The sequence below is a fragment of the Orbilia oligospora genome (assembly GCF_000225545.1).
Source record: "Orbilia oligospora ATCC 24927 unplaced genomic scaffold scaffold00006, whole genome shotgun sequence".
In the NCBI taxonomy this organism is placed as follows: domain Eukaryota; kingdom Fungi; phylum Ascomycota; class Orbiliomycetes; order Orbiliales; family Orbiliaceae; genus Orbilia; species Orbilia oligospora.
In genome coordinates, this window is record NW_011645563.1 from 1,003,562 (window position 1) to 1,018,251 (window position 14,690).

The 14,690-nt window shown below is 42.9% G+C and overlaps 4 protein-coding genes across 4 annotated transcripts; 2 read left to right on the plus strand and 2 right to left on the minus strand.

Moving 5' to 3' along the window:
* Positions 1 to 3,817: 3,817 nt before the first annotated feature.
* On the minus strand, positions 3,818 to 5,541 carry AOL_s00006g313 (uncharacterized protein; the record flags this gene model as incomplete). The annotated part of the gene is made up of 3 exons (XM_011119622.1): positions 3,818 to 3,973; positions 4,054 to 5,016; positions 5,098 to 5,541. The coding sequence occupies 3 exons, from the start codon at positions 5,539 to 5,541 to the stop codon at positions 3,818 to 3,820; spliced, it is 1,563 nt and encodes a 520-aa protein (XP_011117924.1).
* Positions 5,542 to 6,437: 896 nt separating this feature from the next.
* On the minus strand, positions 6,438 to 7,378 carry AOL_s00006g314 (uncharacterized protein; the record flags this gene model as incomplete). The annotated part of the gene is made up of 2 exons (XM_011119623.1): positions 6,438 to 6,935; positions 7,031 to 7,378. 2 exons carry the CDS (start codon positions 7,376 to 7,378, stop codon positions 6,438 to 6,440), a joined length of 846 nt encoding a protein of 281 aa, XP_011117925.1.
* An 874-nt stretch (positions 7,379 to 8,252) lies between these two features.
* On the plus strand, positions 8,253 to 10,201 carry AOL_s00006g315 (uncharacterized protein; the record flags this gene model as incomplete). Its single annotated transcript, XM_011119624.1, has 6 exons — positions 8,253 to 8,332; positions 8,391 to 8,475; positions 8,552 to 8,729; positions 8,791 to 9,227; positions 9,292 to 9,744; positions 9,839 to 10,201. 6 exons carry the CDS (start codon positions 8,253 to 8,255, stop codon positions 10,199 to 10,201), a joined length of 1,596 nt encoding a protein of 531 aa, XP_011117926.1.
* A 500-nt stretch (positions 10,202 to 10,701) lies between these two features.
* AOL_s00006g316 (uncharacterized protein) lies at positions 10,702 to 12,804 on the plus strand (the record flags this gene model as incomplete). The annotated part of the gene is made up of 4 exons (XM_011119625.1): positions 10,702 to 11,597; positions 11,657 to 11,930; positions 11,999 to 12,632; positions 12,695 to 12,804. 4 exons carry the CDS (start codon positions 10,702 to 10,704, stop codon positions 12,802 to 12,804), a joined length of 1,914 nt encoding a protein of 637 aa, XP_011117927.1.
* Positions 12,805 to 14,690: the final 1,886 nt, after the last annotated feature.

Here is a 14,690-nt window from a genome sequence, read left to right on the forward strand (position 1 = left end):
AACCACCAACTTACCGGGTACCTCTAATGCTATACTTACCCCTCAGATACCCAAATAAACAGACCAGTAGTTTAATACCATAGTATATACAAATCTATAGCTAGTGTTACCAAGTATAAACTACCATTTCATCATCTACATTAACTATCAGGATTCACACGATTATATATAAGTAACTTCAAATTTCAATTGTTAATTTATAATACTGGCAGTACTGCTATATCTAATATATGTAATACCACCAATTGTAAGCAACCAATTCAAATAATTACATAAAAGATACTTACCCCCCAAATATATACTGTACTTATGCATGTTTCTGGGACGGGACTAACTCTAAGTCTAAGCACACTTCCCCACGTATGTATCTACCCCATACAGTTTCACAAATCCTCATCCGATCCTTTTTTCTTAGTCAAAAAAAAACATCTGCTGAATGTCCATTTGTTGAAATTTAGGAACGTAGGTTGTTTCTATTGCGCCAAGACGATAATATATTATACATGTATAACCGTCCGCATGGCACATATACAAAGTAAGAAAGTATAAATCATGGCACACATCATGAGGTCCATGCGTGCGTGCATGTCGCTGCACCGGGGGGGGCGAAATCGGCGCAAGTGTCTATGTAAGAGCAAAGATCAAATCTCGAACTCTCCAGAACGAAGGATAAACCAAAAAATGTAAATTGGATTCCGTTCTCGACGGGGTATGATTTCATATCCTGGTGTAAATCTCGCCTCGTGATTACTAACTAACTTAAACCGATCTCAGATTCGAATCTAATAAGCAGTATTATTATATTACATTCCGTGGCCACTGCGTGTTTTGTGCGGTTTGTCTCAAAATTAAAGCTATCTCCATGACCAAACAGCTTCGTCATACGGTTAATAATATAATATAATATAATAGTCACGATCATTGCGTCCTTTGTGCTGTTTTACTTCAAAAAGGGGGAAGAAAATTAAACCCAAATAAGGCTTAAGGCGAAAAATTACAATCTTCAGAATCGATTCAAAAATTCGAACCCTGATTCGATTCTCTGTCTTTCCATTCCTCCCTCCCCAAGCAGCAAGCAGGGCGGTGAACGCGGTCACAAGGGTTCAACTCTTGCGATATTTGTGCGGATTAAAAAGAAAAGAAAAGAAAAGAAAATCTCGGTAGCTTAGTTTACCGAGTTCAAGCTTGATCAAACCGTACGTTACTGGCCATCTGGAAACTTATCGGCCACAACCCACGTCCGTCGATCATCTCCCGCCTTTTCGCAAAAAACACAGCCCACGTTTTTTTTTGTTTCTTTCTAGACTCTCACATTCGCAGACACATTTTATCCACCCATCCGAGGCAACCGTAGTAAATACTACTTAAGTAATAATAATAAAAAAATCAAAAAAAGGATCCAACCCATAGCGCGGGACAGGTGGAGGGGGGGGGGGGAAAGGGAAGGGAAGAGGGGAGGGGTATGCATAGGGGAAGATGATCCGTTATGCAGGTTTAAAAAAAATTTTAAAATTCCTTTCCTTCGAGAAAAGAAAGAAAAAAATGTGGGGTTTTCGATATGGTAATTGCATCGGGCAGGCGCCACCTATGTAAAGCTAGCTTCTTAGCTATTTAGCTACTTAGCTGCCGGGCTGCTGGACGAAAATAATCCTGGGGAGCTCTATCCTAGCTCGATAACGAAGTGGACGGAAAAGACATTGCATATGCAAGGCTTGTAGGCTAAGTAATAGATAGATACTTAGATAGGTGGTAGACATGACACGGACAGCAGCTATATCAAAGATACTACTATAACGTGGAGATATTATCGCCCTTTTTGCTTCCCATCAGGCCAGACGTAAGTTGCCTGCATGCTGTTTAGAAAAAGAATCTAATCTATCAGTCATGCTTATCGGTCATCGATTTGTTAATCCAAACTCCCCAATGTTCGTTCGTTCTTTCTCCTCGGCTTCGTCCGTATAATACCGTATAACCAAATACATTTATGATATTTGATCCCCATTGTAAGCTTAAGCTTACGTTTTTTAACACGCAAAGATGCATACTGTGTAACTCCGACCCCTAGCCGTAGGAGAAGGGGGGGAGCTCATACTATCGATCTTGACATCTATTTGTTCTTTTTTAGAATTTAGAAAAATGAAGAAAGTTAAGGAAAAGAACACAAGGCGAGAGAAGCAGGGAGAAGAGCCATTTGTGCGTAGTTTAGCGCCAATGAACCAGGTCTGGGATCCCCGTTTGACGTCGACTGGACGTCTGCGGCCTAGTCCGATCGATCCCAAGCAATGCCCCCCCTTGGTAAGTACTATTCCAGTACGATTGCAATCAATCGATCAAGAAAGAAAAAAAAAGAAAAAGAAAAGGAAAGATAGGGATAGGGATAGATATCATCAAGGATTCTATCACCAAGGAATCTAACACCCCGCGTGCACTCGGACTTGCTAGTTGAGCAAGGTAAAAAAAAAAAAAAAGAAGATAGCTTAGATTTCCATTTCGTTCGCTTGCCCTGTTAAGTCATGCATCCTAAAAGGTGGGGTGTAACGTAGTGTGGTTTGCAGTTTGCAGTTTGCAGTTTGCAGTTTGCAGTGCAGCTGGACTGACCTGGACCGAGACTTCCTGTTGGCTAGCCCCTCCGGCCTCTAACTGCTTCCTGTTGGATGGCAAAAATGGGGATCAAATCAGGGCAACCTCTAAGCTATGACGGTCCCGCCGAATACTTTCTGTCTTTCCTTCTTTCTTAGGTAACTGTTTTTGTATTATTTGTTATTTTGTTTTTCGCAAGTTGGTGACGTTGGGTAAGTTAACGTTCTTTTTTTTACACTGTTGAAGAAGTTTATAAATACCCCTCCTGCTCCCCCAGTTCTTCATTTTAAGATTCTAAATCATCATCCTACGAAATATATCTACGAGATACTCAAAATACAAATCTACAATTCCTAAATCTTTTTATTTTAAAAGCTTTAAACTCCAATCTATCAAAATGAGTACGACAACCTTTCTATTCTGAGGATTATTTTTTTCTATCGTTCAAATTGCTAATATGATATTCACTTTCTATAGTCGCTCAAATCACCATGGTTGACCGATGCGGTGACGACTGCTCCTGCACTGACTGCAAGTGCGCCGGATGCCCAAAGGTACTTTCCTTATCTCTAACATATCTTCTTTAATCTCTACATCTCCAATTCTAACATCATGGACAATAGCACTCCAAGTAAATACCCACCATCCGCCACTATAATCCCTCCTCCCACTTCCAACGACTGTCTTTCACGCCAATATACATCTTCGAATCCTTTCCCTCAAATATATTCTTTTTAATATAAAAAAAAGAAAAAAGGAGTTTCGACAAAAAATGTTGCCCTCGTTCAATATTTTCCCTGACGAAAGAACAACCTCGATGGATTTGATGGAGTCTTGCCATGCATTCTTTTCTTTATTTCTTTTTTTCTTATAAAATAAATGAAGCATGAGTCCGGGGATATAATTTAATACCAAATTTTTTTTTTTTGACGGAAGATAAAGGAACTTTAATATTATAAAAAGAGAGCCATTTCATTCTTTTTGTCATCGGTTGCTTATAAATTCGATAAACATCATGTAATGGATATATTCTTCAAATCAAAACTCTTTCATTTCCTTCAAACCAGAAGATTTTAAAACCGTCCGTATTTTTGATAAGTATATACAAGAATTTGAATGTATTGTGAAAACTATATGTGAAAAAATGATGTGACGCCCATGCTATGCTTCTGTAGTATGTTAATCTTCGAGATGATATTAGGTAAACAAAATCTTGATAAGCTCACTGCTCTCTAGGTTAGTTGAACGGCACATCGACTATCGTTTTGATGTTTTCCAATGCATCTTCTTTCGTAGCTGTCGGGTTATCCAATTGCCATTCCATAACCTGTTCTAACGCCGTTTTCATCCATTTCCCAGGTTTTTGCTTCAATGCATCTTTCACCTCATTCCCCTATAACAGAAAAGTAACTTCAATCAGTATCACTGTCTTTCCCAAGCCCTCACATGGTAAAAAATACGAAAACTACTTACCGTCAACAAATACTTCAAATCCCACACCTCTCCCAAATCCTCATCATAAACCCGCTTCAAAAACGATTCATATCCACTAATAATCTCCAAATCCCCATGACTCCCAAGTTCAACCCCCTGGGATCTCGCCTCAACCAACTCCGCCAACAAACTGGCCAATACCTGAATCCTCCACTCGGACCCCATCGTTCTTAGGTATTTTCCCAAAACACTCCTCGTGAGTCCCGAAGGGTTTCGTATCGTATATTTGACCCCATTGAGTGCATACGCCATTTTCGACAAGCTCTCGAAATCCTTGTTACTCAGCTTCAATCCATCTCTCGCAGCCACCACACCCACATTGATTTTCCCTTTCTTCTTATCCTGAACGAAAACCCTAATCCACGGCATCGTAGCTGCAAAGATCCATAGTATATACTCATCCCTCTCGGAACCTGCGAGTCCCCGAGTTGCCTCATACCCTTCTTTACTCCTAAACTCCCCAAACAACCATTTAACCGTTTCTATCCCTCTCCTTAAATCTACACTTCTAACCTCCTCCAATTTCTCCTCGTTTAAATTCGGTATTTCTAAAATAGCATCTCCCAATCCTAACTTTTCAATAAGATCTAACGCTTCGAAGGGTCGTGCTCCGTATAACATCTTCTCAACTTCAACTCCAACTCTTTCTCTACTAATCTTTTGCTTTAATGCGAATTTAATCTTGGGATGTTGCATCGCCTCTGCGGCTTTGGGATCTATGGTGAAGGAAAGACGGCTGGCGAAACGGATGAGACGTAAAACGCGGAGAGGATCGTCTTTGAAGGTTTGAAGAGGTGGGAGGGGTGTTCGTAGGATACGATTTTGGAGGTCTTTCAGACCACGTTCGGTGAAGTCTTCGACTTGTTGGGTCATTAAGTTGTAAAATAGGGCGTTTACGCAGGCATCACGACGGAGGGCGTCTTCTTGAGGAGTACCGAATTCCTAATTTATATCACAACTTATTAGCCAGCTTCACTTATAAAACCGTTAACAATAACATCAGTCACCCCTCTCCTTACTTACCATCTTCGGAATCCGACTATCATCAGAATAACTCTCACACCTCAAATTCACAAAATCAATATCCAACCCCAAAATCTTCGTCGTCGCTGTTTCCAAATGCTTGCTCTTCTCGGGATTACTTTCAATCTTATGAATCGATTTCGCAGGAATATTATATTTCTCAATATTATTCGTCAAAAATTCATTCAGATGTGATGCGAATTCAAACCCCGTCATGTTGTTGATCCCGATGTCTATATCGTGGGATTTCCCGTTCAGAAGTTTATCCCGTACCCACCCGCCGGTTATACGGAGAACTGTTGGTGTCGCCGTGCTACTACTACTGCTAGTACCAGTAGACTCTGAATTTCTAGAATCGATAAAAGTCGCGACATCGACGAGTAGGGTTCGGACTTTTTCTTCATCTGGTGTTAATGTTATCGTTGGTAATAACTGTGTCGCCATCTTTTTGTTTGTTGTAGAGGTTGTTGAGAACCGTGATCGATGGACTGCTGTTGTTGTAGGTATTATCGGTGATGATAGTGTGAGTAATAGGACTCGACAGTGGGAATGTGAGATACTGCGCGAATGCGGAGAGGAGTATGGGCGTTGTAATCCTGATATATGTCGGTTTATGGCAAAGGCGCAGAATTGGCGGCCGCGGTGGTGGTAGTGGTGGTAGTGGTGGGGTGACTCAGAGGAGGGGCGCTGCTGGAGCAATGATAGTCGCAGCCGGCGGTTAAGGATGTAAGGACGGATCATATGTAAAGAAAGTTTTGATTGAAGATTTGGAGAGAGAGAAGGAAAGGGAAATGCGAAAAAAAAGAATGCGAAATGGCTGCGGGTGAATGAGCATATGAGTCGAAGTTATTACTAGGTTTTTTGTTACAGCTTTGAGGTTCGTTCGAGCTTGTGCGGCATCCCTGCCCAACGCAGAAAATGCAACGTGGTTGGGACGAACATCTTTGAATTCGAATGTAATTTTGGTCGGAGAATAATATTCAACTTATTCATTATCCACTATCCACTATTGATCGATCTCCAATTGGTGCGCACCAAAAAAATGATGCCTGGAAACCTGAAAACATAATCATCTCCCTTGGTAGACTCGGAACCCAGACATATCTCATTCTCATCCGGACTCTTGTCGCAAAAGGGAGAGATACGTACAAAAAAGGAAAGAAAGATAAAAAGAAAGAAAAAGAAGAGAATAGTAAAAATGGAAGAAGGAAGGAAGGAAGGAAAGAAATAGAAAAAAAGGAAAGGAAAAAGAAAAGAAAGAAAAAGAAGAAAGAAAGAAATGGAAATGGAAATGAAACCATCAACCCAGCTGTTGTGACCCTCTGGACCCGACTTGCCGACTAGTTGGAACTCTCAACATCGACCTTGCCTTCTTCATCACCATCATGCTCCGTATTCTCAAGATTGAGTGACCCTAATTGATCCGTGATGGTATCATCGAGGTCATTAGACATTTTTCTGTGATGTTTCCCGCCTTTGGCACGCCCTTTGTTCCCTTTGTTCAGAGCTAGTAATTCACCGATACTAACTTCACTTCTGAAAGGTTTGGTAGGTTTAACGGGTTTAACGGGCTTAGTAACGTCCGTTTCTCGTAGGTTGAGTTGCCATGCATTCATGATCGACTCAAAATTACTATTTCGGCGGAATTTGAAGGCTTGGTCGTTTTGTTTCAAAGTCGGGATCCCTTGTTCTACCGCGTCAATATCGGCATTCAGAGGATTCTCCTGGTCAACAGCTTCCTCGTCGGGATCGGCGGGCTGAATGAGTCCTAGCTTTGTGGCATTTCGAATATTCCGGCGAGTAATCATTCGTTTCTTTCGCAGCATTCGAAAGTGTCCCTATAGCATTATAATTATGTGAGCTTCCCTATTCTTTGATAATAAACCATGATACTACGAAAAAAACTTATGACGTATAAATGAAACTAACTTACCCTCTGTTCAACTTGCAAGTTGAGCCAGTATTTTTTGAGGCTGTCCGTATGGTTTTGACACCCGGTCCACAATGCTTGCATTTTTCCGATCATCTTTCCATGGTCGACAATCCCGTAACGGACGAAGCCCTTATAGATATCCCTAAAGTGCTTCTTTTGTTGGTAACCCAACAGGATAAAATTCGGACACTCAAGATCTTGGCCATTACGGTTGCCATTGTTTTGTTCAGGGACAACATCGCCTTGAATGGTCCTGTTGGCGGTATTGGTTGCGGCCCTAGCTCTTCGAAACTTTGAGCTTCTTTTGGCTCTCAAAGCTTGGAAGAATCGGTATTTAGTTCTAGCCATTTTGGTTGAGATATTGCGGCAAATCGTATTGGAGTCGATTTCTGTGACGGAATTGGACTGAGACGTCTCGCTACTAGACACCTGAGGTTCCTGGATGAAAATACGCTCGGGGCTTGATTTAAAGCGGAATATCTTTTTGGATAAGGAGTGAGGAAAGAAGGGGATGGTTTCGAGGATGGAGGAAGGCTTGAAAGATATTTTACCCTAGTCTACTGAATTCACGAGCCTCGTTCATTTAGGTTCTATCTCGAGTTTTCCGGGCTAGCTACTACTATGAAGTCGAAGAGACATGGACATGGAGTACTCAGGACAGAGACTACATCTAGGGTCTAAGAGGTTTATGGTTGAGGAATCTGGCGACAAGACAACTTAATGCAAGTCTTCAAAGCTTCTATGAGTAAATAAACTTGCTACTGGATAATATAACTAGGCTATCATTGTAATGTCAAAATCGATCGAGGAGGACTTATTGATAAGTTGGAGTTGAGGCGTCTTTGGATTTCCTGACTGTGGCACAATACCGTTCAAGAATTCTTCAATACTATAGTTCTTATTATCGGTACAAAAGAGTCTAGAACTGCTTAGAAATTTCAAAATTTAGACTTTCAAATCACCACTTTTCACAATCTCAAGAGAGAACCGACAACCTCTCTAAACTCGAAGCTCGCATTCTCGACATAAAACTTTCTGCTTGCAAATTTTGCGTTGATAGCTCAAAATGCAACAAAGTGCCTCTTTTCGGCCGCGCTGCCGCGAGATCCAACGTGCTAAAAAGTCAACCCAGATGTCATATGCATAAGTACTAGTACCTACTACATATAAACCCAGAGCTTCAAGAACGCGTGCATTGTTTGTCTCCATCAACCTTTTAATCATGGATTCAGCTGCAAACGAGGCAGCTGGAAGCGATAACCCTCCAGAAAGCCTCCAAGTTTCTGGTGTCATCGATGTAGAGTACGTGCCCAAGAAATATCCTGATAGGCCAGAACCTAAGCTAACTGCAGCTATACAGAACTATACCGGACCTCAAAGCTATAGCGCAAGATATTATTGAGTGTCAAAAAGCTGCGGACGGTACGCTCGAGAATAGCAGAAAGGTGATCATGATGTTTTATCTAAAGCACGGAGGGACACGTTCCGAGGTTGTTACTATACTGACGGCGATAATCTTAGCTATTGGCGAAACTTTACGTATATGATTACATAAAATCGCTGCAACTAGGCGAGGAAGCTACGAGTGAGACAGTGGTGTCATACAAACCTGAGGATTTTGTGTTTTCTCTATGTGAAGCTTTACGACCAAATCAAGAGGTGGTAGATGAGATTGATCTCGAACAGGACCCCTTCAAAGGTATTCCGATACATTATATGCTTTTCGAAAAGAAACTCTGGATATACTAACTTGCGCTTAGGATTACAGCCTACTCCGAATCTGGTCATCTTCAAAAGAATCGCAAGGATATCTCTCTCGATTCTCCATGATCTTCTTACAGAAGAACTGCTAAGCTCGAGTTCCCTTCTTAAGAATGATGTGGCCTCAGCTATAGCTACACATGCTTGCCGAACGGTTGAATGGACGACAGAGGAAACCGCTCAAGTCTGTGATGGCTTAATTGATACATATGGGTCCATGCTAGCATCGGATGATGTTATAATAGAGTTTATGCTGAAGAACACAATCAAGCCTTTATTCGGCAGGGGCCCAGGCACGATCACTGATCAAGGCAGAAAGGCTATGAGGGTACCCCAGGCGAAGGCAGCAGTATTCTCATTCTCGGACGAGAAGCCATGGAGGAAGGATCGACCGGAGGCATTATGTATCCTGAACTACGCAGTCGCCAACCTCAAGGTATATACCCTTTTCTTTTCCCTGACCCTACATAGGTAATGTTATACTAAACCCACTATGCTAGCGCGAATCTTTGGAGCAAAACTGGCATCTTGTCATCCCACCAATCCTCACGACGTTGGATGAAGGCGATATCCTGAGCAAAGCACATGCCTGCGAGATCCTTGACCGGGTAATTCGTTCCGTCGGTCATGATTTCCTAACTCGCACAGGTCTTGGATCGGTGTTCGAAGAGGCAATATCTCCGTGTCTCCACTTCCTACCGCCTTTGACACCTATCAACCATTCTATCAGAAGCTTCCGAGCCGGGGTTGCAGCGCTTATGGGATTGGCGACGCATCGATATGCGGGTGTGGATGACGGCATGTGGTACAAAGCCATTGATAAGATATTGAGAGATGGGCCATTCAATGGGATGACTTATGCCGGAGAGAATGTTAGAATGATAGAAGTTTTCTTACAGGAAACCAGTATCATTGTGGGCGCTTTGGGCATTAGCAGCGTGAAGCATCTTTCGGTAAGTATCACATGTTTTCTTCCCACTGACATGGTATTTCCTGGGGATGGCTAGCTGATATCAAAATTTGATTCGTGTTCGGGCGTTTGATTAGAAACTGATACCTTTTTGCACCGAACCCATGACTTCTCCGTTTGTTTCGACGTATCCGGAAGCTGCTCTCGCTGCGGCTGGGACTTTAGTGGAGGTCACGAGAAATTGTTGGCCAAGGATGTCGGGATATAATAACGAAATATTGAAGGCAACAGTGTTTTGTTGGATACGAGTTTATGAAGAGGAGGCAGACGGGACGGTCCAACATTTACGGGACCAACTGAGGTTAATAATAGCATTGCTCGAGAAGGTAAACAATGGGACTGTTTGGTTTGAAGAGGCAAAAAATGCTGTGATATCGAAAGATAAGGACAGACTGGGAGGGCTGTTCGAACCCCGCGTCTCGGCACAAAGCAGAGAGTAGAATCCAAATATACCACTTGTGCATAATCCATATTTAAAACGGCATACATATATGCAAGATAATCGGGAAATTTGATAACAACATCTATTCTAATCAACTATGAAGAGTATAAGCTTAAGCTTATCACTACAAACTGTTTGTTTCGACGGGTTCGGGCCTTTGATTCATGGGGACGGAGGGTCTTGGGATGGCCGCTTGCAGGGGAAATAGGCTGGGATTTCGCTTTTCGGCTTAAACCGCCCCGCAAATCGAGCCAAGTTCGCCTGCAAAAAAACGACGCTCAGGCTCGACGACAAGTAGTCCTCTTTTGAAACCAGGTGAACTGTTGGTGCTAATCTGGACGTATTTCAACCACAGGGATACGCCATCGCCAGATATTTAGTTAGTGATGGTTATGCCCTCGTCTTTCCCATCATCTCGAGCGGTATTGCATAGCAATTGCAATAAGCAGGGTGGATGTTAAATGCCAGCTGTGTTACAACGTCACCATAATCGCTGGAATGTACCACCGAACCCCCCGCCCAGTGCCAGACACCCCTTCCAGCGACCTCCCACTGGAGAACCAACTCGAACAACAGCCGCCGTATAGTCCCACCGAGGGTTTTGCGACTTCAGGACACCATCTTCAAGTCCCTGAGCAGGGTGCTGCCCCATTTCCATTTCAGCCGCCTCGTCGTGGACCTTCTACTTATCGTCCTCCGTCGCCTTCAAAACATCCACATAGTAAACCCACCTACAATCCCACAGACTCCGACGACCGTAATTGGTTGTCGGCTTCTAATATCCTAATGTTTCTCCTTACTGCCATAATCCTTGTTCTCTTGTTCTTCCAGACTCCCGGACGTTCGCAGGTCCTGTATCTCAATGATTTCGATGGCGACCCGTGGGGAGATTCGTGTCCGGACTACAAAGACTACTCTTCGCGTCGCCATCTACCACTTAGCGATGGACCTTTACAACTACCGTTCCAGCGACCTGTTCCAGAATGCAGGAGTTTCCGATCAAATGCTGTAGAAAGGGTTATCAGGGACATGACAACACGACTTGTCGATAGGGATCTCGCGCGATTGTTCGAAAACTGTTATCCTAGCACTTTGGATACAACCGTTAGATGGCACGTCACCGGTGAAGAAACGGAGAATGCCCCCGTTGGTTTTTCTGGTATACTAGGGGACGAGAAGGTTAAGGGTGCCCAGAGTTTTATTGTCACAGGCGACATCAATGCGGAATGGCTACGAGATTCTACGAATCAGTTGGCTGGGTACATGCCGTTGTTGCGTAAGGATGAAAAGCTGAAGAAGTTGGTTTGGGGAGCAATCAATACGCAGGCAGGATATGTTATTGAAAGCCCGTATTGTAATGCTTTCCAGCCACCGAGAGGTAGTCATGTCAAGCCGTATGTTTTTTTCTGACCATAGATGAAATTGATACAGTTTGCTGATATAAATGGAATAGAGCCAATAACGGCCAAGACGACTCCGTCCATCCCTCCTACGATTACAGAGCAGTCTTCGAATGCAAGTACGAAATCGACAGCTTAGCCAACTTTTTCTCTCTCGCAAATCAATATTATGCACACACAGGTGACCTTTCATTTGTTACTGAGAGGTTTTTGTCAGCTGTGGAAAGTGTGTTCAATGTTCTCGAGGAACAGGCGCTGGGAACTTTCTCCAGTTCTGGGATCTTACAATTCCCAGGTTATACGTTCCAGAGAAACACAAATATCGGGGTGAGCAGTAATTCTTATTAATACCGTATGATAAGATAATTCTAACTCATGGTTACCATTATTATTAGACGGAAACGCTCTCGCTTTCGGGTAGAGGTAATCCCCTGAACGGCAATAGCTCGCTGATCCGCTCAGCTTTCCGGCCTTCAGATGATGCCTGTATTTTGCAATACTTTATCCCTGGGAACGCCTTCATGTCCGTTGAACTCGGTCGACTCTCGAAATTGCTTGCCGATGCTAAGAGGAAGGATCATTCTAATTTCGCGAGCGATTGGTCGAAAAGGATCGCTGATGGTGTTAAGGCCCACGGTATTGTCGATGATCCAGTATTCGGCAAGGTTTATGCCTACGAGGTTGATGGTTACGGCTCAAGGATCATGATGGATGATGCGAACCTGCCATCTCTTCTTTCACTACCCAAGCTAGGATGGACGACGGTAAATGATCCGGTCTATCAGAATACCAGGAAAATGATATTATCGAGGGAAGGGAACCCATTCTTTTTGGAAGGACCAGTGTTCAAGGGAATCGGAGGCCCTCACATTGGATTGAAGCACGCATGGCCAATGAGCTTGTTGATGCAAGCCATGACAAGCGATGATGATAAGGAAATTATGGCGGCAATAGATGCAGTCAAGACGGTTAGTCGGTTCGGGTTGATTAATGAGAGCGTGAATGTCAATAGACAGGGTGATTATACAAGTTAGTTTTGCTGCGTATCCTCGGTTGAAGGTTTTTTTGTACCTGACTAACATATCTTTTAGGAAGCTGGTTTGCATGGGCGAATTCTGTTTTCGCGCAGGCCATCTTGGATTTGGCTAAGAGGAAGCCACATTTGATATTCGGGGCAGGGGCGGAGCCATATGAACTTTGATTTCCTTTGCTGGTCGCTTTCTTCTCGGGACATCATGAAAGCCTCATTAGAGACAGGGCAGTCTCTCAAGTTTTGCCTTTTTGGTCATATTCCCTTCTTTCGCTTGTTTTGGAGAGCATGACGCATTTACATGATACCACTGGGGCATTTTGGTTTTTTTTTATTCCCTCCATCTCTTTCTTTGAAGATTAATTACTTCATTGCGAAATTCGATCGCCAGCGAACAGGAGCGTGAACTGATATTATAAGATACCACTCGTTTTAGTTTTAGCATCGACCCCATATATTGAAATTGGACATCGTTGGCGAAATCGAATATATAAACGTCATCTGCATACAATCTGATCTCAAAAAGTTCTTTGGATCTTGGAACTGAATCCAAGATTCTTAAAGTCTAAACTCCATAACGTTAGTTTATGCGGCAAACCTGCCGCATTCCCACATGCCAATCAGCCGAAGTAAATCCGTTCGATTTAGGCTCGTTCACTTTTAGCGTTATCTCTGGAACCATCGATTCTTGTACAGGGATCCATGCCGATAATCACAAGTTTCACATGCTCAAATAAACCCTCCCAGTGCCCCCAGACTTTGAACGCCCTGAGATGCAATGCAGCATTGTACCCTTTCGTCCAGCTCTTCTTCCTTCTCCACCTTTTTTGTGACTTGGGAAATCCTTTCCTGCACATGCTCCTGCTCGCCACAGCTATTACTCAACTGGGCTACAGCTTGAGGAGCTTACCTATTGCTTGAAAAACTAGTCCCACCTTTTTGTGTATGTATAGGTCGAAGCATGAAGAAAAGGTCGTTTTCACATGCTTAAGAAAAGGACCGCCTCATTGAGACATGGGGGTCTCATTGCATCGAGGATTCCAGCGAATTGGCGAAAACCGTTCGCCCACACACACAACCATGATACAAGTTGGCATGAAGTTTGCATGATTCTTTTTGACTCTAAATGCTGTATTTAAAAAAAAAAAAAAAAATGAAAAAAGGGTTCAAGCAAGATTTTGACATTGACAGTTGGGAAAATATTTCTTAGCATTTCTTTCCTCTTCGATTCCCTGCATTCAGCGAACGAACTAAGTCATCGTCGTCGTCGTCCTTTTTGGCATTTTATCCTTCCCCCCTTGACGCGACACTTCTTCTTTAAGCTTGTCAGATACCCCAGGAATACCAATTACTTCATAAAATTCATGACCCTTCGTCCGGTCGGCCAAGAAAGAACAAGCCATCAATACATAGAAGCCTTACCAAAAATATCCCCTTGTACACCGTATACCTTGAAACCGGCCTTCCAGCCCTGAGCTCGAGGTTTTCGCTATCGATTCTTTCGTATCGCGCATCCGTTAACTATCCGGTTTTACGCAAATTAAACTACTTACCTTCCAACCGTACGTTTGATAGACATAAGCATCTTATCAATCGTCACGAACATTTTTCTCTCTTTCTTTTGGAATTTCCCCATATGCATGATAATCCTACACGACCGAAATTAGGTACCTGCTTACATGGTTCTCGGTAATAGCACTTTTGGGGGATAGAACCTGTGCCTACCAGATTCGATTTGAATATCGAATTTACTAAAGAAGATACCGACTTAGTCCAACCAAAAAGGAAAAAAATAGAAAGGCACCATTTTAACGATTCCGAAGCTAAGTTAAGCTAAGCATAAGAAGCCCGAGAGGGGGACAGCGGAAATCATATATATATCTTAAAAAAGAAAGAAGGAAAGAAAGAAAGAAAGAAACCTATCAAGGAGGCCTTTAAGCTTAGCGTGGATAGAAGATACGAAATACATATTTAGTACATTTAGTACTCGGTACTTACCTAGGGACGATTTTTAAAATCTTCACGAGCAGTTTTCTTTACACCCCGCCGCCCGGCCT